The 27545-nt window shown below is 37.9% G+C and overlaps 1 protein-coding gene across 2 annotated transcripts in view; it reads right to left on the bottom strand.

Annotated features, from left to right (window-relative positions):
- Uhrf1bp1l (UHRF1 binding protein 1 like) overlaps positions 1-27545 on the bottom strand; it is a 122884-nt gene that overhangs the window by 51452 nt on the left and 43887 nt on the right. For both annotated transcript variants that reach the window (XM_017802717.2, XM_008851151.2), the window contains exons 2-10: positions 20934-21096; positions 19758-19796; positions 18032-18123; positions 17328-17517; positions 15873-16013; positions 13911-14081; positions 7291-7471; positions 3977-4060; positions 1244-1426 (exon numbers count right to left, since the gene is read on the bottom strand). In XM_017802717.2, coding sequence (XP_017658206.1) covers positions 1244-1426; positions 3977-4060; positions 7291-7471; positions 13911-14081; positions 15873-16013; positions 17328-17517; positions 18032-18123; positions 19758-19796; positions 20934-21096 — 1244 coding nt within the window. The remainder of the gene's footprint in view (positions 1-1243; positions 1427-3976; positions 4061-7290; positions 7472-13910; positions 14082-15872; positions 16014-17327; positions 17518-18031; positions 18124-19757; positions 19797-20933; positions 21097-27545) is intronic.

Below are 27545 nucleotides of genomic sequence, written 5' to 3'. Positions count from 1 at the left end.
CACTTCCTTCTTCATTTTTGCCTGAGTTTTCTTCAATGTTTCTATCTCTTTTGTGAATTCATTCAGAAGTTTATCCTTATTTTCTTTTAGTTCTTTGATTTGTTTGTTCATGTGTTCTTTAAATTGGTTTAATTCCTTGATCATGTTTATGATTGCTCTTCTAAATTCAGTGTCCTGGATTATCTCTAGGGGGTTCTCCTTATAGAACTCTTCTACAGGACTCGTGGAGTTTGGTGGGGACATAGTGTTTTGGCTCTCCATTTTACCATTTTTTTTGTTGTGATTTTGGCATGTGAATTTCTTTTGTTATTTATGATTCTGATAAAAGAATTAAGTTGCTTCTGTTTGTATTATTGGGGTGCCTAGGTCCTTTCCTTATTGGTTATGTAAAGCTGGTTGGTACAGATTTCAGGTTCTCTCAGGTTTTATTTTGGAGGGAACTGATGGCTTCAGATCAACTATTCAGGAGCACCCACAGAAGCCCAAGTCAGGTTCCAGACAGGTACACTCAGTGACTTTCTAAGGTTTGGATCCCTATTAGCAGGAACTCAGAGAAAAATTAGGAAATTTCCTAGGGAGGGGGGCAATTTTGGGACTCTCAGTTGGTCTGTTGTGTTCTCAGCCCCTGTGCCAGAGGGAGGCCAGAACCCGACACTCTCTGGTGGTCTGATGAGATCACAGCCGCTACACAGATGGAGGTCAGAACTCATCCTCTAAGGCTGTCTGCTAAGATCTCAGCCTTAGCCTACCAAAGCCAGATCTGCCCTGGGGCCTTAGGAGAGGCCTCGAGAAATCCCAGGTAGAGGGATGGGTATGGTGCAATTAAGGGAAGCTCATCACCAAGTGGAGCCAGGATCTGGACACTCTCAGGCAGTCCCCTGCTTTCTCGGCCCCTATGCCAGAGGGAGGCCAGAACCCGGCACTCTGCTGAGATCACAGCCACTACACTGTTGGAGGTCGGATCCCACCCTCTCAGGCTATCTCTGGTAATATTAATCTTAAAAGTTCTTTAGTCAATAAGCCTATGTTTGTCTGATTTAGGCTGTAAGCTTTTTTTAAATTAATTTAAAATAATATGTACAGAAAACATATGACCGCATACATATTCTCATTCTCATTCTCTCTCTCTCTCTCTCTCTCTCTCTCTCTCTCTCTCTTCCCCCCTCCCCCTCTCCCTCTCCCTCTCCCTCTCCCCTTCCCTGTCTCCCACCCACCATTAGGGGGATGCCATTAGGTGAAATACCTGTTTGTGTGTGCTGGGGAGAGGCATGTGTTGGGGATTTAGGAGGTGAACCTATGCTGTGATCCTTCACAGCCTGTTTAAGCATCTCAACGTTGCAATCGAATTCATGTAACAACTCGTTAGCCCATCCATTTTTTGTTTTGGTTGCATCACTGAAATACATCCAATGAGTACAACTATCTCCTGTAAAATGGGTAAGAGGTATTCACTGAACATGCACAATGTTTTCACTCAAACCTAAGTCATTTTCTCAAGAGAGCATGTTGTATTTTGCTTTGTTTTAGATGGTGTCTTAGTAACAGGACTGTTCACCATACCTGGCTTGAATCTTCAATAGAAAAAAATTACAGTCTACTTCTCTAATAAAATAAGAGCAAGACAGAGGAAAAAGAGTGTCAAAAGCAAATAACATACATGACTTTCTATCTAAAACCCATACTTAGTGAAACAATATTCAATTCCAAGCCACAGGTCTAGGCAATTTTCACTGGATATTCAATTAGCTGGCAAACATCCACTGTAGAGAATTCAAAAAAAAAAAAAAATCAAAGAAAAGACAACCTTTCAGCAAAGACTTGTTGTAAAGTGATTAACAGTAATCTAATATAGAAAGGTGATAAAGTAGATGATAATCAAAACATTTAAAAAAACAACAAAACTTCTCAATACAGGTATCAATCAGAAAGAAAATACAAAATCAAGATCAGGTTTCTTTCTAGAAACTTAGAAAAACAGCATGCACATAAAAAGATTAAGAAAATAAAATCTGCTCTATGACTGAAAGTTTTCCCATCTAAAATAAGAATAATTTCCACAGTTAGAAGACATTTTTCTTCTTTTGAGATATGATGTGCTAGTATAACTGAGGCCACAGCACACTGCACAGCTTCCTATGTTCGAGAAGTGCAGGAAAAGGAGTAGGGTCACAGCACAGAACACCACAGCCGGCCAGTTAAGAGATTTTAAGCATAACTTACCAGTCAAGATAGGACAGAAAACACTGCCTTTCAAAAAGACCAAACAAATAGTACAACTTTTAAATCCTACTGTGCGCTGATATAGAAATGACGGGAAGTGGAAACATGAACACAATTTTTTTTAACTGCTTTTTAGAGATCCTGGAAATGCCATTATAATTTTTGTCTTTTTCTTATTTTGTAAATTACAAAACAAAAACAGTCATATACTATTAAAATGCAGAGACAGGTGCTATGCTTCAATTACTTAATTTGGCAATAATTCATACTTTTTTGTTTTTATTATTTGGAAGAAAAGACTCTACCAATATTCAATAATTAAAGAGCCTATTAAATCTTATTTACAGATAAGATTCAGAAAATACAGAAAAGTAGAAAAGTTTCAAAATTCTATAGGCAATATATAGACATATTTAAAAATTAAAAATATTAAGCCAGGTGTGGCGGCACACGCCTGTAATCCCAGCACTCGGGAGGCAGAGGCAGGTGGATCTCTCTCTCTATATATATATATGTGACTTATATATATATATATATATAATATATATATATATGACTTAATTTGTCACAACTAAGAAAATAATACAGCAGGGCGTGGTGGCACATGCCTTTAATCCCAGCACTCAGGAGGAAGAAGCAAAAGAAAATAATACAAATACATGACTGCTATGTTCTAATTTTTCAGAAGTTTTAACTTATTTAGAAAATTTTTCAAATTTGTACATGTGTGTGTCTGTGTGTCTATGTGTGTGTTGTATATGATTCTGAGGAACCAAACCCACAGCCTCAAAAAAGCTAGGCAAATTCTCTAGCATTTAGCAATACCTTAGGCAAAATTAGTCAATTTCTTTTTAAAATATTTTATTTACTATTTTTTTCATGTGTATGAGTGTACTGACTGCATGTGTGCAAGTACACCGTGTTTTGCAATGTCCATGGAGATCAGAAGAAGGCGTTGGATCCCCTGAAATTGGAGTTAAGGATGGTTGTTAGCTGCCATATGGGTGCTGGGAATTGAACCCACTGTAAGAGCAATCTGTGCTCTTAACCACTGAGCCATCTCTCCAGTCCCAAATTTGTCAATTTCTAACAATTACAGTTCCTAATACTCTATATGAACCTCAGTACATTTCCAAGGCAATTCTACATTCATAGTAAAATGCTGTCAGAAGAAAAATAATAAAGATGCCTTGTTCTCTTTCCTCCTTAGTAAATTAAAACAACAGAAAAAGAATTTTAAAAATGTTGGCTATGTCATTTTCAAAGTAAGATCTGCATATTTTATTTATTTATTTATTTATTTGTTTGTTTGTTTATTTATTTATTTTTGGTCTTTTTGAGACAGGGTCTCCCTAGCCCCAGCTGTCCTGGAACTCACTATGTAGACCAGGCTGGCCTTGAACTCACAGAGATCCACCAGCCTCTGCCTTCCAAGTGCTAGGATTAAAGGCATGCGCCACCACACCTGGCTTGCATATTTTATTTTTATTTAAATGTTTTATTTATTATTTTTCATTTTATGTGTATGTCTGTATTGTTTGCATGTAGGTCAGTGCACCTGTGTTGTGCAATGCCCGAGGTGGACAGAATAGGCCGTTGGATCCCCTGGAACTGGAGTTATAGATAGTTGTTAGCTGCCATGTGGGTGCTGGGATTAGAACCCAGGTCTTCTGCAAGAACAGCCAGTGTTCTTAACTGCTGAGCCATCTCTCCAGCCCCAAGATTTGCATATTTTTAAAAAAATTGTTATACACACCTGCTTTATGATAAGGATAATAATCTATGGTCAGCTGTGTAAAAGAGAGTTGCATAGCACCTCCAGTAATACGTCTGTTTGACTCTGGGAAGAGAAAAGGATTGAAGAAAAAAATGGGAAAAACAGTATGCAAATATCCGAAATAATTTACCATAAGAAAAAAGTCTTTACGACAATTGGTTTCGAGTAGTAAGAACTCTTTTTTATCATAGACAATGCAGTAAGAATTTTAGAAAACGCAATTAATCTAGAAAATGCAATTAATCTACTAAGCATTAACACTGAAGGACATTTGTTAGGTATAAATGATGACCTAAGACTAGTGCTTCTGCCCTCCATGACTGCAGTGGCAGTGAGGAACTTTCATGTTATAAGCTCTAACCATCTTCCCAGACAGCTACTAATACTTCAGGTGTACTAACTCATTTTATTTTCATAACAATCCCATAAGTATTATTTTATTATTATTATTATTATTATTATTATTATTATTATTATTATTATTATTACACATAAGTAAATCAAGGCACAAAAATAATAAACAGAACAAGATTATAAAGCTAATTAAGTACAGAGCTGGGCTTTGAACACAGGAAATCTTAACATTGTCACTATGTATCATCTTGCCTCTCACTAAAGAATAAATTGAATATATTGGAGCAAGTAAATAATCTAGTCACAAAGCTATACATAGATCATAAGTTAGCAAAAATCTAACAGACATTTTTTTTAAGACAGCATCTCCTGTATCCTAGGCTGGCTTCAAACTGAAGATGTAGAAGAAGATCATCTTGAACCCCTGATCTTCCTGCCTAATAAGTGCTGAGATGACACAGTTTATACAACCCCAAAGCTTCAGGCATGCTTAGTAATTGCTCTGCCAACTGAGCTACATCTCAGTCCCTCAAATTAAAATTTAAAACAGCATGAGCAAGTCAACTAGCAGTGAAGACAATACAAACCAAGACTGTCAAATATACACCCTCTATTAATTTGTTAACTCTGATTTATTTCAATTAGATTTAGTAGAATTCATAGTACACCTCCACAATCCTCATCTTACGGGCTAGCAAGATGGCTCAGTGGGTAAAAGCACACACCATGCCAGTCTAATGACCTATGTTTGATCCCCAGATCCTGCGGGAGGAAGACTCCCCAGAGTTATCCTCTGATCTCTGAATGTTTGGAGCTAAATGCTTCAGAATTCAGAAATTTTTAAAACAATTTTTGAAATTAATCTGGTGTGTAGTATATTTTGTAAGCAGCTTCAGAGGTAGCACTAAATAATAAAAATAGCAATTCTGCAGCAAAACCTAAAAAGGGGGTAAAATAACAATAGTAAATAGTAATGTCTTGATCAGGTCAGCTTTTACTATCAGTGAGATTTCTACAAACAGATGAAGAAATATTTCCGAGCTTCTTGAATTTCACAACAGAAGTGACTACAGATCCGGGCAGTGCAGGAGGCAGTGTATCTATGAGGGGTGCCAGTGGGCACTACCAAAGGGCTTACAGAAAACCAGGCAAAATGTTTAGTAAAGTACCTCATTTTGTTACTTGGTAATAATTTTTTCTGTTTACATCACTAGAGCAGATGATAACTATAAGTCAAATGACACAAAGTAGGCAAAGAAAATGTCAAAAAAATTCCTTTACAAACCCCAAATCTTCAGCTTTACCACCCAACTTTCCCCTTTAGCAATAATGGAGACTGAGTCAATCTAGGGTCTCTCCCATGCTAGGCAAGGGCTCTAACACGCGATACCCGCCCGACCCCTTCTAAAATTTTTTTGTTTACTTGGGTGTTTGTTTGGTTTGGGTTTTTTAGTTTGTTTGGGAGGGGTTGTTTGTTTGTTCTGGTTTGGGTTTTTTTGAGACAGGGTCTTGCTATATAGCCCTGGCTGGCCTGGAACTCACTATACAGGCCAGGTTGGCCCTGAACTCATGTATGTCTGGTTGCCTCTGCCTCCCGAGTGCTGTTTTTAAAGACTTGCGCCACCATGCCCTGTCCCCTTTTTAAAGTTTTTGAGGCAAGGTTTCACTAATTTGCCCATGCTGATGGCAAGCTGAGGTTATTCTGTCGGCTAAGCAACCCTTAAATTTGTGACGCTCCTGTCTCAGGCTTTCTAGCACCTGAGATTACAGGCCTGTCCACAAGGCCAGCTCCCGCCACCCTTTTTATCTGTTAGCTGAGTCCTCCTGCTTTGTGTGATGACTCCAGAGTAACCTCTACTGCCAAGTACACAGACCTCAACACTCACTTTCTCAGCTTTAAAAAAAAAAATCCAAAGGAACAGTTTTCACAGATAAATATTCTGATTCAGGTCTGAAAAACCCAGGTCAAATATTTCCATTTTTAAGAGATCCTCAACTTGATCCTAACGCTCACCAAAATTAGATAAACACTGTCCCTTAGATAAGCCTACCTGCTGAACTCTCCAACACTAGTGGGCCATTGGCACTCTGACAGAGAAACAGACACACCCAGCACTGAGTCTATGCAACCATGGAATTTCAAGGTGACCAAGAACAGCTTCCTGTTTGCCTTATTAACTGAATCTGTTAAACAAGGATAAAAAAGAGGAACACATGCTAAAAGAAGAAAAATTTCAAAGAGGAATTCGCTTCCTTATGAACTTTCAGGAAGACAGGCCAGGGGACAAAATGTAAAGGAGTCACACAGATGTCTGTAGGTATGTAATACAGAACATGAGTTCAGAAACTGGTAGGTTAACTACAATGTTTAAAACATGTATGAATACCCATGAGTGAAACAGGATAAAATTTATGGATAATTTCAAACAGCAAGTCTAAGGTATTCTATTCAAGAATGTCATCTATTCAATTTGGGGGGGTTAAAATATTTTTATTTATTTATTTTATTTATTTTTATGTGTATGAGTGTTGTGCCTGCATGTATGTAACTGTGCCATATGGATTCAATGTCTGTAGAGATCAGAAGAGGACACCAAATCCACTAGAACTGAGTTACAGATTGTTGTTAGCCACCATATGAGTGCTGGGAACCAAACCCAGGTTTTCTGTAAGAGCAGCCAGTGCTCTTAACCACTGAGTCATCTCTCCAGTCCCAGTCTTAGTTTTTTTAATCTAATTTTACTGTTAGCACTAACAGCTAACAGTTAAGTACTAACATCAAATAAAAAATTTTATATCAAAATAATGTTCCCTTTATATATCATCCTGAATGATAAAATTATGACAATTATTTTTCAATACAGTCTATCTATAGTAAACAACACAATTTTAGAATCGATTCTAGAAAAGCCAGAATAATTTGATCTAAGGTTTGTTACCTTTTTCTTTTGCATGAATATCATCACAGATGTGTAGATCTAGGTGAGAAATCACTAGATGATGGGAGGTTTCTTTAACATCAAAGTCATTGAATAATTTCACAATTCTATCATTTAGATCAGGAGCATTTGAAGTCTGTGGGGTCTTCACGTGCTGGGCAGATGGGGTTACTGTTGAGCTCTAAAGATTCAAACCACATTATCACTGCGCAGCCACATGCTGAAAATTTCACACTTAGGCACACCTGAACATCTCCAGTAAAGAAGGCATGAAAAATAAGCATATACAGTTTATTTTGTATCAGTAACTCAGCTGACTCAAAATAGCTTCTGATTTACATAAAAATTTTACTTTAACGAATTATACACAATTGGAATGTAAGCCAAATACATTTTGGTAAATATTTTACATATTTATGTTCTAATTTTGGAAATATAGTTACTAATTATTATTAAAGGCAGCTCTAAATGTTAAAAAGAAAACAAATATAAGCCCTGCACACATATATAACCTATTGAAAAAGAAAAATCATGCCTTTGTGGAAGCCCTTAGGATATTATTTAGTACTATAAGCACCTCTCAAAAGAGGTAATTCCTTTGAACTAGGAAATCCGAAGAAACCAGAAGTCAGAAGGATAAATAGACTTTAATTTCAAATATTTTTCCTCACAGAGAAAAATCATTATATGGTTGAGAGGTAAAAATGAATCCCTATAGCCTACAATGATTATATGTAAGCATCCAATGGGATAATACACATAAATATACTGCGAGACAATCCAGCACATGAGCCACAGTACTGTACATGAGACTGAATAATTATTAAAATGAAGACTTTAATAATTATTAAAATGAAGACTTTTTTTTCATTTAAAAATTAACTACTTTCAAATTTAGAATACTCTGTCAATAAAATATACTTAAAGATTATCAAGCAGTATATATACTGAGCATATGTACAAATTTGAGCACATGATAGCTATTAAAAAGTATTATACTATAAAGGTACTGCAAAGTATGCTTAGTAAATGTAAATCACTCAACGGAAATAACTACGGCCCATAGAAATTAAGGAAATGGAAATATGAAATAGTCATGAAAATTTAAATTCTAGGGGTTATAAAAACCTTTTTTTTTTTTTTTTTTTTCTTGGTCTTTTTGAGACAGGGACTCCCTGTAGCCCCAGCTAGCCAGGAACTCACTATGTAGATCAGGCTGGCCTCAAACTCATAGAGATCCATCTGCCTCTGCCTTCCGAGGGCTGGGATTAAAGACCTGTGCCACCACACCCGGTAAGAAAACTTTTTAATTACCTGATAAACTGATACAAATCGGGGGGTGGGAGGGATCACCACCTTTTCTTTGTTTTTTCACATCTATTTTCAGAGTCTTAACAGTTTAATACTATTTACAACGGTACTAGTATTGAAGTACACCCCCCCACCGCATCCTCAGAGATTTACATGCCAAGACATTCAGTGGCTATCTGAACTCCATAAGGCACAAAGCTCTCTATATAAGCACTGGGATACCATGCGGATGATCTGAAAATATAGCCAGCTACCAAGTGATAAACAGGTGGACAGTGTACTGTGTGGATACCCTGGACAGAGGGTGATTCACGTCCTGGACAGGATAGGTCAGGACAGAGCAAAATTTCAGCATATTACTCAGAAAAGCACATAATTTTTTCAAACAGGGCCTCTGTGTAGCCCACACTGGCCTCAAACATGGTTCTCCTGTCTCAGCCTCCAACTGCTGGCATTATAATCATGTACTGGCATCCAGCATCTTTCACCACATTTTCTCTCTTCTTCTTCAAGACAATGAGAAATAAAAACACAAACACTGATGTCCTTAGAAACCTTTTTCTTAATACTGTGGTGGGTTCAAGTTTAGAGGTACTATTTCTGGGTAAACGAAAGAGGCCCTTCATAAGCACTTCTGCATCATCACTATCTTAGCATCTCTTCATTTTAAAAATAGTAGTCTCTTCTCTTTCACAAAATGGTGAGATGAAGTTATACAAGCATCTATGATGCAAGATGACTAGACGTAAAGCTACGCAAAGGCCTGCTATCGATACTTTACTCTCTCATCTACTTTCTGAAATCTCAAAAAAAAAAAAAACCAGGAAATCATTTAATGGTACCTAATGTAGCAAAGGGACAGTGACCATCCAAGAAAACAATGATGCTTAAGAAAGCCCACTATGAAATACACAGTGACAAAAAACCATCAAGGAGGCTAGAGAAATGACTCGGCAGTTCCTAGAACATACTGCTCAGCAGAGGGCCTGAGTTCAGTTCCCAGTACTCTTGCCTGGTGGCTCTCAATGGCCTCTAACTACAGCTCCAGGGAATCTAATGCCCTCTTCTGGTGTCCATGGGCACTGCACATGTGCACAACCCCTCCCCCATATATACACATAATTAAAAATCTTTAAAATTAAGAAGACTAAAGAGAGAGAGAAAATTACACACACACACACATCTGGGAAAAAGTGAAGTTACTTAGGCAAAATGCTGTAAAAAAAAATCTCAAAATACTAACGTTGGTTTTACTAGAGTGCTAGAACTGTCAAATTTCAAGTTTCCTAATATTTATCTATAATTAGGTCCTTAATCTACACTCTATTTTATATAAACATACCTAAAATTATATAGGAGTTATAGTAACATAAATCTTCTGTCTAGTAATGTGTAATTGTAATCACTATCATTAGAATAAAACCTACACCACATAAAATCTTTATTATAACCTTAACAGATGAAGATTTATATCTACAGTGATAATACTGTAAAACAAAATTCTCTCATACTTCTTTAATTATATTTTTTCAGCTTCACAATAGCTTGCCTTACCTCATCTCCTTCAATCAAACCTGCTTCATCTTCTGTATTCCCTTTTCTGGCTGACAGAACTGTACGCTATCATTCTAAAGTCCTCAACTTCTGAAAGACTGTGATATATTCTCTAACCTGTCCTGTTCTTTCTTCTTTCAGGCCATTGTCAAAGCTAAGCTTCCTCTACACTGGCACTCTTCTTCTTCAGTCCATTTTCTGTAGCGCCATCATATCACATCTGATTGTCCTTCCCCATTAATAACTTCCACTGGCCCCCAGACGCCACAGGAAAATGTACAAATTCTTTAACACACAATGCCTTTCTTACCTAGCATGCTTCTGTGTCAATGAATGCTACCTGTACAGGAAACTTCCATGTTGTAGTCCAATGGTCTGTTCCTCCAATTTTTAGAATTAGGCTCCCCCATAAAACTCAGAAAGGGCCTTCTTCGATAATACTACATACTGACAGAGTGATACAAGATTTATCATCAAATCTGTATCTACTTTTTTGTTTTTCTGGCTATATACACCAATAGGTGGAGTAGAATGAGAGGAATTTCATTTTAACAATGTAACTTGATACTTTAATAGTCCAAGTTACATGCTAGGATCATAATGTAGTCTAGCATATATTTCCAATAATTCGACAATCCTTTTATAGTTCCTATGTCTTCTGAGATTTATTACATCTTTCTTCAAATGTGTTCAAAACAAAGTAATAAAAGTTATTTGTCACTTAATTGTGAGCATCATTAATTTCTGACATCAACAGCAGTAGTCACAAATTGCCTATTTGTCTTACTGCCAAGTCCTTTTTCTTCCTGACCAAACCCATCACAGACTGAAGTCAATAAGGATGCCTTTCATTTGTAATGGATAAGAGCATTATGGAAAGGGAGAACTGGCATGAGATTTTAAAACAAGCACATTCTCAAGCAGGTCAAGTCAAAGAAAGAACACCTATTAAAGTGAAAGGTGTGGAACTCAATTTCCTTAAAACACAAAACTTAGAAAGCTGTAATATATCCCTATAGGCACATGTTGCTGACCCTGAAAGCACTTCTTCAGTAACACCAAATTCCTTCTTGTTCTCAAAAAATCCTGTCCTTTAAACAACACTGTATTTCCACAGTCTCTTGTATCTTCTGAAATACTTTTCCTTTGAGTCTGCCTATGAAATGTTTCTCTTTGTGTGTGTGCGTGTGTGTGCATGTGGAGGTCGGAGGACCACCTTGGGTGTCGGTCCTCACTGTCCATCTTAAGACAAGGTCTCTGCGTACACCAGGCTAGCTGGCCCCTGCACTTTCCAGGATGCTCCTGTCACACCTTCATGTCATCACAGGTACACCCCTGGATCTATCCTCCCATCTTGCCATTGGAGGGCAGGGATGACAGCCTCTACTACCATGTCTGTGGGCTCTGGGGTTCGTAACGCAGGTCCTCACAACTGTACAGCAAGCACTTTACCCACTGAGCCAACTCCTTAGCTCTGTTCCCCATTTTTGAAGACAAAAATCACATTGCGTTCCTTATAAAACCTCTCCAGGGCCAGACATGGTGGTGCGTACCTTTAATCCTGAGAACACAGAAGGCAAAGGCATATCAGTCTCTTTGAATTTGAGTCTAGCCTGGTCTAGATGGCAAGTTGCAGGCTAGCCAATGTTATATAGTGAGACCCTGTCTCAAAAAAACAAAACAAAACAAAACAAAAATCCAAATTCTGCAAAAGTCAATTAAAACTTCCGTGTTCCCATATGGGGCTAGAGAGATGGCTCAGCAGTTAAGAGCACTGAATGTTCTTGCAGAAGACTCGGGTTCAGATCCCAGCACCCACATGGCAGCTGACAACTGTCCCTAACTCCAGTTCTAGGGGATCCAACGATCTCTTCTGACCTCCGCAGGCATTGCACGACACAGGTGCACTTACCCACATGCAGGCAATACACACATACGCTAAAATAAAAATAAATAAATAAAATATTTTTTTAAAAAAACAAAAAACTTCTGTGTTCCCATAGTTCCCACACCTCCTTCTCTTTCAGCTCTGCCCTCTAATATGTATGTAGAACTACAATATTTATCTTATATTTCACTCTGTTATATTCAGAGGTCCTTGAAGGCAGAACAGAAGACATTCATTTCTACATTACATCATGTACCTATGCACCGCTGAAACCAGGCCACAGTAATCTGCCAATCTGCTGGTCAGTGAAAGCCTACAATGTATGCCACTTTCATGCACCAAGCTTCAGTCACCAATAAGCTAGATCACTGAGATATATTACTGTATTTAAAAAAACAAAAAACCCAAACTTCACAGGAGTATAATTTTATAACAGCCTATAAAATTTTAAGGGGGGGGGGCTGGAGAGATAGCTCAGTGGTTAAGAACACTGGTTGTTCTTGCAGAAGACCCAGGTTCAAATCCCAGCACCCACATAGCAGCTAACAACTGTCCATAACTCCAGTCCCAGGGGATCCGAAAGCCTCTTCTGACCAATTTAAAAAATTTTAAGAGGGTTAGATATGAAATTTATTTCTACTTTTAATAAAATAATCAATGATACCACCCACAGGAATTTTCCATGTCCCTTCTACAAAGATCTTCATGTATTAGAAATCAGAATTTAATGCTAAAAGAATGAAATTACTTTTTTCTTTTTAGACAAACTAATGCTTTTAAGAAAATTATAATCAAACCGCTTTGATTATAATTTTTTGCTTCCTTTCTACTTGCCATCAGAGGACTCTAACAGAAGTTTTGTTTTCAAACTCAGCATCTCTAAGCAGTTCTTGTTATAGATGCAATCAATCCTCAATGCCCTCCCTTATAATTACCTAGGTTTTATTCCTATTTTCCTTTACCTTAGAAAATTTAAAACTAGATTTTTTTTTTTTTTACTTCCTATAATGAAGCGTTACTGGGTTGGGGAGATGGCTCAGTGTTTAAGAACACTACCTGTACAAGCATGAGGACCTGGGTTCAAATTCCCAGCACCCATGGAAAAAGCTGGGCATTGCCAGTGCACACCTATAATTCCAGCACTGTGAGAGACAGAGGCATGAGGATCACTGGGGATGGCTGCCAGTGAGCTCCACATGCAGTGAGAAACCCTACCCCAAAATACAAAGGTGGAGGGTAACACAGGAGTATACCCAATATCCTCCTCTGACCTCCAGGTGTGCACCTACATACACATGCCTATACAACACACACGCACACCACACACTTGCACATGCATATACAACACACACACACACAAACACACACACACACACACAAAGCATTACAACATCAAATATTATCAATAATTATCCTGTTTAGTTACAGAGCTCCAAACAAATAATCAATACACAGTAGACATTATACAACATTATACTGTAACATATCTAAGATAAGGAAGATTCTTAGTTTCAGTCTTAAAATTTCATATATCGAATGCATCGGGGGCTTGAGAGATGGTTCGGGGGTTAAGAGCACTGGCTGCTCTTGCAGAGGACCTGGGTTTGGTTTCCACCCACATGGTAGCTGACAGCCATCTGTAACTTCAGTTCCAGGGGATCTGACACCCTCTTCTGTCTCCATGGTCATTGCATGCACACAGTATACTAACATACATGTATGCAAAACACTCATATACATAAAAATAAAATACATGAATACATAATTTTTAATATTTAGTAAGAAAATACAAGCTCCCCAATCTAACCCCTAATCTAATGTGTGTTTGACTCCTCACGCACCCTTTTCCTGTTAACTTGCAGCATACCTGTGCAGGTTCCGGAGCCATGCTTTTCCTCTGCTCTGTTGATTTTTCTATTGCTTCACTAAGGGACTTTGCATATTGTACCATAGCCTTCAACTGGGAATCCGTTAAAACCCATAATAAATCATCCAATATAAGAACTAACTTTGTTGCAATGACATTGCAGTCTTTTAACTGTAAAAACAAAATTTATAAAATTGTTGAGTATGAAATTTATAATGCACTTGCATTTTTCAAACACATATAATATACTTTCATTTTTAAAAAACATAATTAAAAAATACTTTTACTGACTCTTTAAGAATTTCATACAATATATTTTTATCATATTCAGACTTCCTCCCCAATCTCTTCTCAGATCCACCCCCATCTGACTACCTACCCCAACTTCATGTCCATTATTTTTTTAAAAGGCCTATAGAGTCTCATTTGTGTTCCCGAAATGTTCTCGGGTGTGGGTTCATCCCCTGAAGCCTAGTCAACCTACCCTGAGTCATCCCTTAAAGAAAACTGTCCCTCTCTCAGCAACTATCAATTGCCAAAGGTCCTCAGGTAGGGCTGGGGCTTCCTACCACATGCCCTCCCCTCCCCCAAATTCATGCTGGGTTTTTGTCTGGCTTGGACTTGGGCATGCTGTCACAAGTGCTGTGGGTTCCCATGTGCAACTGCCCTTTTGTGTTCAGAAAACACAATTTCCTTGTATCTACCCATCACTTCTGGTTCTTATAATCTACTATCACTATTCTGCTAAATGGTCATAGTATTAAACTGAGTCCTAATAACTTATTATTCTATAACCCGTAGATTAGTACATCTCTCAACTCTCAACAGGGAAGCTTCTCGAAGTGCAGAGAATAAAAGACTACGGAGTGCTCATTCCTAAACGGCACATCTATATCATTCCCTCTCCTCCCAAGGCTCCGGGGTCATCGTGGAAGGGGGGGTGGAAACATTATACAAAGCATAATGTTTTGTAGTGAGATTAAATGTGGATATGGATGTTTCTTTCATTTAACAAATAATTATTGAGTTTACATAAAATAGAATATCTCTCAGAGCTAGACATAACTAGTGGCAACAAAAGACTGGCAAATTCCCCAAGTACAAATTAAGCAGCACATATATAATTTTCCATGTACATTTGACAAATCATAATTATTCCATTAATTGAACTAATTCTACCAGAGAAAGATATTAAATTCATTAAAACCTAAAAGGCTAGTTTATCCAGTTTCACTTTTCAGGGTATCTGTGTTAAGCACTACACACTGAGAAAATTTCCTTCCAATTTAACTTAACATAGTTATTACAGTTAATACACTCAGTGATACAAACTACATTGTTGAGTCTTAAATTGAGCTGTGTTTTTTTAAAAAAATAATAAATTACCTCTTCATTAAATTTCATCCCCAACCACAGTGGACTCTCAAACCCTAATACCTTAAGTACTATTTTCCTAATTTACCTAGGTGACCAGCCACATCTTAATAATCTATTAAAGGTCAGAGTTTTGGTTATAATAATAAAAATAATGTTGAACAAGATTCAACAGGAGAATTTTCTCTTCCTCTTCCTCCTCCGTTTTCTTCTTTTCTTGCTATACACTGAGCATTGAACTTAGGGCCTTACACATGGTACGTAAGCATTCTACCAGCAAGTTGCGATTCTAGCCATGAAATTATAAAACAAAATGTTCAACAAATATTTGACAACTAAAAGATCTATTCAATTAATCAAACATAAAAGCCTTTGAAAATCTCCATCTGAAAGACAGAAGAATGTTGCGACCACACACACTAGCTTTCCACAATACTGGCTGCAGCAATCCATCTCTCTTCATTTGCCAGCACTGCTTAATAGACCACTCATAGTACGTTAGTATTTCAGCTAAGAAAGCGGCTTGAAATTCCCTGTCAATTCTAATTAATGAAGAGAACAATCAATACGATAATCTGGTTGACTTACTCTTCTTTTAAGTGTGACTCTGATTTTTGATTGATTAGTTATTAATCGAACAGGAGCACACATAATTTCAAGATGTGAACTTTGGGTAGCATCTGCCTCTATTCGAATCATCTGCCAATTTATTTCTTTAAATGTCAAAACCTAAGGAAAACAGAGATTAGCTCTACACGTCCATGCAAAATGAGAAAAATGCACAATTTTGACTGCAAACAAAAAACATTATCTTCCCAACTAATTTTCATGACATCCTAAAAATATTCACCATGCTGCTTTTAGTACCCTTCATTAAATTCGGTAACATATTTTCTTTAAAAAATTTTTTTTTATTTGTTATGAATGTATTGCCTGCACGTATATAAGTGCACTCATGTCGTGCAATGTCCACAAAGGTGGGAAGAAGGTGTTAGATTCCCCTAGAACTGGAGTTATGGATGGTTGTTAGCTGCCATGTGGGTGCTGGGAATCAAACCCAGGTCCTCTGCAAGAGTAGTCTGTGCTCTTGGGGCTGGAGAGATGGCCCAGCGGTTAAGAGCACTGGCTGCTCTTGCAAAGTACTCTTACATAAAATTAAAAAAATTTTTTTAAAAGAGCAGTCAGTGCTCTTAACCACTGAGCCACCTTTCCAGCCCTGCAGTAACATATTTTCATAATTATATTAATCATTTGTAAAATTCTTAATATTTTTATGCTTAAAAATTTTAAGTACAAAAACACTTAAATTATGCCTATAAAAGTATTTGAATAATACATTTTAGTTTTGTAAATTTAAAATTCAAAAAGGATTGGCAAGATGGCTCAGCAGGTAAAGACATTTGCCATGAAAGCCTGTTGGCCTGAGTCAACACCCAGAACCCATATAAAGGTGGGAAAGAGACCTGACTCCACAAAATTGTCCTCTGACCACCACATATGTACCATGGGATGCATGTCCACAACATACATCATGCACTGCCACACAATAGTAAAAAATAAAAATTTTAAATTCAAAAATTAGTATTCATTAACTCTCTAAGGTGAAATCTTACAGCAAAACAATAAAACATGGACATTAAAAATTAAGTGATGATGAGTAACAGAGAAACACATACTAAAGGCAAGAAGAGAGACTTTAGTAGTATGTGAATCTGGACAACCACAATATATAATTTTTATTAATTAATTAATTAATTTATTATTTTTACTTTGTGTATGCGTGTTTTGCCTGCATGCATGTACCGTGTGTGCAATGTCCACAAAGGTCAAAAGAGGGCATCAGATCCCCAGAACTGGAGTTACAGATGATTCTTAGCTGCTATGTGGGTGCTGGGAACCTAACTGGGGTCCTCTGCAAGAGCAGCCAGTGCTCTTAACCATGGAGCCATCTCTCCAGTACTAAGATATAATTATTTTAAATGCTTGTTGATATATCGCTGACTAAAACATTTTCCAAAACAAGAAAAGAAAAACCTCCTTTACCTCTCCTCTCTGTGGATCTTGAATACGAGTAAATTTTAAGTCTCCATGCTCCCAGTTTGCGTTAACACTATAGATCCGTAGCTGAGAAAGTTCAAAGGATGCATTGAAGGCTTTTGCGCCAATTCTGATAACAATAGAATTGACAGAGACAGTAATTCCCTCAACTACTTTTTCAGCAAAGCCATATTCACTGGAAAAACAAAGCAAAAAAATACAATGCACTAAAGGAAAAATAGTCATCAAAAATTATTAGTTAATAGTCTCATGCAAGTACACATACAAACTGCCTTAATTTATTACTCATACTATTTAAAAAGAATGTTTGGTTTTTGTGAAAACTTACATGTAGGTTATAAAAATGTTCTCTAGCATGTTCAAGAAACCAGAGATAAAGGAGAAATACTGTATTCAAAAATGAAGAGCCATCTGGCCTTAAGAACCTCCGAGTCCTCTGCTGCCACTTCTGCTGCTCTGCCCGTGGCTACTCATTACTTTTTAACAATATGAAAATCAAGAGGAACGAAAGCTAAAAATAACCCACTTCAAACTAAATGAAGAAAATGTCTAATGAAGAGGTGACTGAAATAGAGGGCATGTGAGATTATAAGATTGATAGTCTTTCTGTCCTATTGCTGCAGATAATAGAACTATGGATATAAAAAAACACCCTGTGACAGTCACATAGATCAGAAGACACAGCTTACCTCTGTCCTGAAGCAGTTGCAATTGGCGAGGGGCCATTAGGGGCGCGCGGCTCTTCACATGTGCTCATCTCCATTATTACTTTATCTAGAGACTAAGAAAAATGCAAAGAATTAGATAGCTTATAGCTGGGTGTGGTGGCGCATGCCTTTAATCCCAGCACTTGGGAGGCAGAGGTAGGTGGATCTCTGTGAGTTCGAGGCCAGCCTGGTCTCCATCATGAATCTAGGCCAGCTGGGGCTACAGGAAGACCCTGTATCAAAAATACCAAAAAAAAAAAAAAAAAAAAAGAATTAGATGGCTTATATGTATTGTGAGTAGGAAGTATATTTTCCCTTTCATTTCTCTAAGAACAAAGTTGACATTTGTAAAAATGCCAAAAAGGAAAAGAAAATATTCAGTCCTAAGTTAGGGCAGTGACTATCTGGTAGACGGGATTGCATGAGGGGGGTGGGGGGTGGGGTGACTCAGCATTAGCCATTAACTGATGAGATCACTAGATTCAAAGAAGTGTAATCTCTAATCCCACAAGTATTACATTACTGATAAATCATATATCAATGGGGCTGGACCACACTTAAAAGCCTTACCTCAACACGAGACCTCAGATAAAGACATAAAACTAATTATTAAATAAGCAGGAAATAATTTTCTCCACAATGAGAAAAGCTCCTTTCCAGTTATTTTTCCTTCTTGAACATAGATCTGATGTTCTTAATAGTAATATAAACACAGCTCCAGTCACCCTTCATTCTCTAATGTATTTATGTATTTTTTTTGTTTTGTTTTTTGTTTGTTTTTGTTTTTTCAGACAGGGTCCCCCTATAGTCCCAGCTGGCCTGGAACTTGCTATGTAGACCAGGCTGGTCTCAATCTCACAGAGATTCACCTGCCTCTGCCTCCCCAGTTGATGGGATTACAGGCATGGGCCACCACACCCAGCCGTTCTCCACCTTATATATGGCATTTCTCAGTATCTAGAATCATCTTGTTTTATTGTATATTCATGTAGTGTCTGTTAAATATAAATTCTCTCACAGCAAAAAATGAGTGGTTAATAATATATAAGGAATGAGATTAGGGATATAGATTAGTTCAATATAATTAAATACATGTATAATTAAATACATAATTAAATACAATCTAGAATGGAGAGAGAGAGAGAAATTATGGAATGAATGAATCAATAAAGAATCTGGGCAGGTAAGATAGCTCAGCAGGTAAAGGTGTTTGTTGTGCAAGCCTGATTCCCACAAGCTGTCCTTTGACCTCCACATGTATACCATGGCATATGTGTGCCTGCACTCACGCACAAACATTAAACGTACACACAAATGGACACATAATAAATAAAAATTTAAGAATAAACTAAAGGACTAAATGATCTATTTTATTCAATTTTCCTTAAAAGGTATATTACAGAACATATTATTCAGTTTATAGCAAAAACACAGACATCTAGATGAAACATTATTAAAATAATTCTACAATATGTCAATGAAGAATTTTAAAATGTAGTAAGATGTATCAAAGTAGACATAATGTTCTATAAATAAAACTTTAAAAATCCTCTGATTTTAAAGTTCAAACTTCTCATATCAGGGCTGAAAAAAACTAAGTCCAGCCAAAATAAAGGGAAGCTAATGGATGGAAAGTCCAAAGTGCAAAATAGTACATTCAGTTAATTTATATATAAACACTTATTTTTGAGACAGTTTCAGAACTCACCAAGCAGATAGGATGTGTTTTCAGTTTTGTCCATGGGATCTACAAATAGAAATTATTTTTTAAACAAATTATTAAAAGTTGATGTGAAAAGTAATCAACATTCACTGTACGTGTTAGTGATAGACATCAACTTATATCAGGTGACATTTCTCTCACACTGTAAAACAATAAACTGAGCAAATTATTCATATTTTTGAAATCAGACCTACCTATTTATAATATAAGAAAATAATACTGGCTATATCTTCTTAGTTGACTACTTAAAGAATTTCAAGTTTTACTAGTTATATATTTTTATCAGTCCTTAAAATGCATTTTAATTTCATAAATTAAACTAGGAGTTCTCAGCAAAGCATAATCACTGTATTTATTAACTTGTTTTATCCTAGAATTCTGACCAATATTTTTATAAATATTCAAAATAAATATAAAATTAAGGTGATTACTATAAAATGTAGGAAATATCAAATAAATAATATTCAGGCAAACCCTGTCAAGTCTTTGTAGATATTGGAGTTTATCGAGGATAGAATCCAAATTAAAGATGAACATCAAAGAATATATTATCCTATTCCAAAACCTTTCCTTAGAAATTCAAATTTTAATTTTATGAAAAACATTAGCACACTCTATTTCTACAAAGCAGTCTCAATCTAAGCCTGACCTTTATAAGAAGTGCTATAAATTGGCATATGATTACAAAAAAATAGAACAATAAGGATGACAAGATTAACAATAGTAAACAGAAATTTTTAAATTTCTCAAAATGACAAAGAAACAAATGAAGGGATAAAATTCTAAAGGGGAACATAATGTCTACAGTAATAAATGACAGTTCTTATGTACATCTTTATTTGAAATATTTACTATAAATTTAAACTGTTATCTGACAATAATTCCTATGGAAAAAAATTTATGAATACATGCAAAATTGAAGCAATTATTTTATTACTAACAAATTAATTTATTAAATGTCATTAAAATCTTGTTTTAGATACACTGTGACTTCAGTTACACTCATAAGGGATGCAATAATTATTTATGCAGAGATTTGCTTTCTAAATTATAATAGTGAAATTCTTCTTCATAAAATTATCTAAAGCAGAATGTTTACTTTAAAGTACAGAGATGAAAAAGAGAATGAAAACAGGAAACATCCAGACACCAAAGCCTTACCCGAATGGATGCTTTATTGCAAAACACTCTGCTGATCGCAAGCCAGGTGGGCAGGTCCAGCATGTTCTGCAGCACCTCTTCATCCAGCTCCAAATTCTTCAGCTCACCTTCTCCTTTAAGTGTGCTTAGATTGATCTTGTCAGGAGATAAATTTTTGGTAAATCTGAAGAAGAACATATGTTACATTTACTGCAGTATTGGTCAAGTACCGAAGAGGCATCCCCGTGAATGCACAGAGTATTAAAACTGTAATAGCATCGCTAAAATCCAGAAAATCCCAGTGATAGGATTTATTTTATCTGTGTTCATTGTCTTTCATTGTTGTTTTGATTTTTTCTATCCAAAACTTTTGATTATTAAGTCTACAATTGGAGGGAGCAGGACACAGATTTGCATGTCATATTCCCATAAACAAAGTCTGGTTCTTACCACCTTGCAAACTAGATGACAATTTAGTAAGCGTCTACCACTATTTTCTGAGCACTATGGCTCTGACCTATTCCCTATCACGTTTTGTTCACTAGAGATTACATCACAGAAGATAGTACTGTGCTACTAACCAAGCTACAAGGGGGGCCCTTCCACAGCCCCAATGCTGTAGCAGTCCCACAGCAGCGGATGTCAGTCATCATCCTAATAATAATGGTCAAACGACATACTGCTCCTGTTAAACTCACCTGGTGACTCCCAGCATCAGAAACTGACCATAAGCATTTCAGAAATGAATTCTGACACATATATTGCATTTTAAGAAGTTTTTGCTGGACGTAGTGGCACATGTCTTTAATCCCAGCACTTGGGAAGCAGAAGCAAGTGGATCTCTGTGACTTCAAGGCTAGCCTGGTCTACACAGTGAGTTCCAGGCCAGTTGGAGCTACAGGGAGATCGTGTCTCAAAAAGACCAAAAAAAAAAAAAAAAAAGGTTTCAGAGTAAGGAGATTATGCAATTCCATTTATGAGTTGATTTTGGCATTCTTTGTGTAACTCTTTAAACCATCATTACTGGGGCTGGAGAGATGGCTGAGTGGTTAAGAGGGTTCACTTCTCTTGCATAAGACCCAGTTCAGTTCCCAGCACCCACATGGCAGCTTACAACCACATATAACTCCAGTTCTAAGTGAACTGATGCCCTCTCTGCTCTGTGGGATCCTGCACACACGGTGCACATGAACTCATACAAACACACACATATAGATAAAACTAAAAAATACATTAAATTTTTATAAAGAAAAAAATAATTAAAAAATGAATTATTTAAACTCTCTATGCACCACTCCTGCACAAGTGCTTTCGAAGGGTTAGCTATAACAGGACAACTGACACAAAGTGCTTAATGAGAGTGCAAAAACACAAGGGAGAATAAACCTTGACTTGCAACTAACATTCTCTCTGATGACTTAAAACAAAGAGTCTTTAAATTTTTTTAAGTATTGGGGCTGGAGAGGCAGCTCAACAGAAGAGCACTTTCCTATCATTTGTTGGAAATGTCCACAGGGCTTGTGATCAATTGTTTTTTGTTATGAAGCATCTATTAGGGAAGAACTTTGATATCTATGGAAAACTTTATTTCATTTAAAATTTCATCTCTGCTTTTTAGCATAAATATTGTTTTATGTACAAACCACTTATTAATATTTGTTTGTTTTTTAGAGGCAGGATCTCCCTGTAGCCCCAGCTGACCTGGAATTCACTATATAGACCAAACTGGCCTCAGTCTCAGAGAGATCCACCTGCCACTGCCTCCCAAGTGCTGGGATTAAAGATGTGCACCACCACTCCTGGCCTAATATAATTTTTTTAAATTAGAAACAATAAAATTCTCAATAAAGTTTCTTTAAAAAATAAATAAAACTAATACTAAAAAAATTAGAAACAATAACTTAATGTAATAGTGGACATTTTATAAGAATTTACCCTGGGGGCCGTGGAGATGGCTCAGTAGTTAACAACATTTGCTGCTTGATCATGAGAGCTGGATTCAGATCCCAGAACCCACATCAGGAGACTCACAAACACCTGTAACTCCATCTCCAAGGAGTCTGGCACATTCCTCTGGGCTCCACAGGCACCTGTACACAATGTGCACATGCATTTCACACAGATACATACACACATATAATCTTGGTTTTTTGTTTGTTTTTTGATTTGTGTTTTTGAGATGGTCTCACTTTGTAGCTCACTATGTAGATAGATCCAGTTGGCCTCAAACTTAAAATGATCCACCTGCCTCTATCTTCTGACAGCTGGGATTAAAAGTGTACACCACAACACCCAGCATAAAATCTTTTCTTTCTAAAGATTTGCTTGTATGTGTGCAGGTGTGTGTGGGGGGGGGAGAACAAGAGAGACAGATACAGAGAGAGAAAGAGAGACAGAGACAAAAATGTCACGTGTGTTCAGTGCTCAGTGGTTAAGTGCATTTGCTGCTCTTGTAGAGAACCTGGTTCAGTTCCCAGCACCCACATGGTAGCTCATGACCATCTGTAACTCTGGTCCCAGGGGATCTGATGACATCTCTTCTGGCCAGCAAAGTGCTGCACATACACACATGTAAGCAAACACTCATACACATAAAATAAATATTTTAAACTGTGCTGGATAGCTTTGGTGTCAACTTGACACACCTGGGTTGAGGGAGCCTCAATTAGATAATTGTCTCCATTGGACTGGCCTGTGCCCATGCCTGTGGGGCATCTTCTTGATTGTTGAGTGATGTGGGAGGGCCCAGGCCACTGTGGGTGGTGCCATCCCTGGGCAGGTGGGCATAAGAAAGCAGGCTGAGCAGGGGCCAGGGGAGCAAGCCAGTAAGAAGCACTCCTCCATGCCTGTGCTCCAGTTCCTGCTTCCAGGTTCCTGCCTTGAGTTCCTACCTTGGGCTCCCTGATGAACTGTGACCTGGGAGATGTAAGATAAACTCTTTCCTCCCCAAGTTGGTAGTGGTCAGAGTGTTTTGTTACAGCAATGAAGAAACAAACTAGCACATAAACCTTTTTTAAAAAAAAATTACAAAAGTGAAACTATTGTTCAAATTAACTATTGGTTAACAAAAGAACTATTAGTCTTTTACATTTTTATATTTATTCAGTGTGTGTATGTGTGTGTGTGTGTGTGTGTCTGTCTGTCTGTCTGTCTGTCTGTCTGTTGAGCAGAGGACAACTTGGAGTCAGTTCTCCCCTTCTACCATTTCCACAATGTGGGTTCCAAGGATCAAACTCACGTTGTCCGGCTTGGCAGCCAGCCATCTTGCCAGCCCCTTATGACACTTTAACTGATTCTTCTTCTAGACTTCATGGGCTCCATAATTCAGATGTGCAAATACCCACAAACACATATACACATAATTTTGCTTGTTTGGTTTTGTTTGTTTTGTTTTGTCTTGTTGTTTTGAGACAGGGTCTTCCAATGTAGCTCTCTAGCTGTCCTCAAAATCACTATGTAGACCAGTTTGACCTTGATCTCACAGAGATCCACCTTCCTCTGCCTCCTGAGTGCCCAGCTTTTAAAAAAAATAAACAAAACAACAATGTCACTTCTTGTAGGCAGAATGTTAGTAGATCATTCAGAGGATTCACTATTCAGACACATACACTGGTAAGCACTACATTAAAAACTGTCACGGTAGAGTTTTTAGGTTAGCTGTTGAGGTAGGGATCAGATATTACTAAGAAAGAATACCACAGGGTCCTAATGCAGCTTCTTTATGAAACTTTTCAGCTAATATTCCAAGTAGAGAGAAATAAAAGGTCTACAAGTTCTGAGGAATAAGTGAGAACAGCATAAAAAAGAACTTAAGGGCTGGAGAGATGTTTCAGCAGTAAAGAGCACTGGCTGCTCTGGCAGAGGACCTGGGTTCAGTTCCCAGAATCCACATGGTGGCTAACAACCCTGTGTAGCTCCAGTTCCAAGAGATATGACACCCTCTACTGACCTCTATGGGCACTGCATGAAACGAGTACACTTGCATACACACAGGCAATACACTCTTACACATAAAATAAAAATAACAATAAATAAAATATTTTTTTAAAAAAAGAACTTAAAAGATCAGCATCCACAATGTAGCAAGAAGTCAGGACAGCAGAAGCCAAGTCTGGAAGCACAAGGGGTGGTGCAAACTATACAAAGCCTTGGCCATTGTGTTCGTTCATTCAATAAGTTTAACAATTCATCATTTAGTCAGCACTGGATATTTGAAAATAAAACAGACAAAAATATACCTATCCACCTCACCCATCCACAACTCAGGGACCATTATGGAAGAGTGGGCAGAAAGAGTGTAAGAGCCGGGGTTGGTCATGAACATAAGGAAATGGAAGCTTTCAGGCCCCTGGGAACTTGCTCATGAACTTCCAACAAGGCCCATGTTAACTCAATCAAATAAAAACCCAAAATAGAATGGCAGAAATGGGTAGAAGGTCCCAACCCTAGCCAAGGAACTATTGGCAAGTGATTACTATGGAGTGAGGGAGAGAATATCTTCTTTAAGGAAATGACTCAAGATATGCTGAGTAGACTCCAATGGATGAACTCGCACAGAGGAACATGTGGGTACTATTGGGCCAGGCATGCTGGGACATAACTTTAGTCAGCACTTGGGAGGCAGAGGCAGACAGATGTCTGTGAGCCTGAGGCCAGCCTAGTCTACATAATAAGTGCCAGGCCAGCTGGGGCTATGGGAAGACGCTGTCTGAAAAAGGCCAAAAAACAAAACAACAAAACAACAAAACAGAACAAATACTTGACCAGATAGGACTTAACATATATGACAGAATACCTGAAATCTGGTGGAGGAGGGTAATTGGGACAGTGAGGGAGGAGGGAATCTAAATTTAATTAAGATCTATTATATGAAATGCACAAAACTAAAAAATAAAATGGAAAAATAAACACCACCACACACACAAGCCAGTCTGGGGACACGGTGGCGCTGTGAATTCTAGTAGAGACAGGCATGAGTTTGAGGCCAGCCTGGTCTACAAGGCAAGTTCCAAGCTATTGCATTTCTAAACCAAACGATACCTTCCTGGCTTTCCCCTGATATTGGTCCTGCTGTTCTCTGCATATGTCAAGCATGCTTCCGTCTCAGTTTTGCACTCACTATTCCTCTGCCAAGACGCAGAACGCGCTTCCTCTGGACATCTGTATAGCTACCTTCTTTGCTTCCTTCAGAACTTTCTAAAATGTCATTTTCCAGTCAGACTTTTCTTGTCCAACTTTACAAAAAAATGAGTAACCTCTTCTACTTGTGCTTCCTGTCTTTTTTTTCCTATATTTCAGTAGTTATCAGAATTAGACTTAATATATATTTAACTTACCATTTTTATACTTTGCCCTCTACCCATTTTTGAATAGGCAGATTTTTCCTTCTTTTTAAAAATATTTCATTGAGAGTTCCTTCTTGCAGTCCCCAGGAGCCCCCTGGGCCTGGTCCTACCCTCTCTCCTGGGTAAGTCCATCCCATGCTCCAAGCCTTGAATCCCGCCCCCCACCCAATCATTCACCCTCCGATCTGCCCCGCCCATCTGTCCTCCTAGCCTGGGTACTGCCCCATTCCTTCTCTTGGCACTCCTTACACCTGGGAAACCACCAATGCTTCCTGAACTTTTGCATCCATACCAAACCAGTTCCTTCTCCCAGTCCACAGGAGCCCTCTGGGCCTGGTCCCACCCTCACCTCCCTCTGCTTCCCTGGAGTGCACAACACATCAGCCTCTTTCCTGGATGCCTGGGCTGACATCTCGGCTGCCTGATCCTATGCATGTAGACCAACCCAGTTCCTCCCTGAAGTCCCAAGGAGCCCTTGGGGACTCTTCCTGCTCCCATCTCCCTTTGCATCTCTGGGTGGCAAGACTAGCAGCTGCCCAGACCAGTATCTTTCCTGGGCCCTGCTCCCAGGCCAGTCCAAACCCCAAATTCCTGAGGACAACGTCTTTCCTGAAGGGATCCAGACCTAAGGAGAAAGCCTGAGAGCATCTGATTCTCATCGGACTTAGGCCTCTGTGGGAATTCCTGAACACAAAAGCAATCTGGCCACTCCAATATAAAATCAAAAGAGAGAACCGGAAGCTTAGAAGAACCAGCATTTCATGCCAAAAAAGTAAACCACAAAGGCAAATTAAGTTTACAAAAAGAAGCAGACCTAAAGCTGAAGGCCTGAGTCTCACACAAGAATCAGAAACTACAAAAGAAATTCACATGTCACAAAAACAGAAAAAAATAATGCCAGGCGTGGTGTCCCACTCCTTTAATCCCAGCACTTGATAGGCAGAGGCAGGAGTATCTCTGTGAGTTCAAGGCCAGTCTGGTCTACATAGTAAGGTCCAGGACAGCTGGGGCTACAGGGAGACCCTGTCTCAAAAAGGCCAAAAAAAAAAAGAACAAGAAAAACCAAAATAACATAGCTCCACTAAATACCAACAGTCTGCTAGAGGAGGACAATAAAACCCCCCTACAGATAATGCAGGATGTGGAACCCAAAAGAACGATTATAAACATGATAAAAGAATTCAGTGAATTTAAAGAACACACAAACAAATAAATCAAAGAACTGAAGGATGATAGGGATAAACTTCTGAATGAATTCAGAAAAGAGAAATATTGAAGACTACTCTGT

The sequence above is a fragment of the Nannospalax galili genome, unplaced genomic scaffold (assembly GCF_000622305.1).
Source record: "Nannospalax galili isolate Female #2095 unplaced genomic scaffold, S.galili_v1.0 scaffold885, whole genome shotgun sequence".
Classification (NCBI taxonomy): domain Eukaryota; kingdom Metazoa; phylum Chordata; class Mammalia; order Rodentia; family Spalacidae; genus Nannospalax; species Nannospalax galili.
The sequence above is the reverse complement of the archived record's forward strand: the minus strand, read 5'-3'. Positions and strand labels throughout refer to the sequence as shown.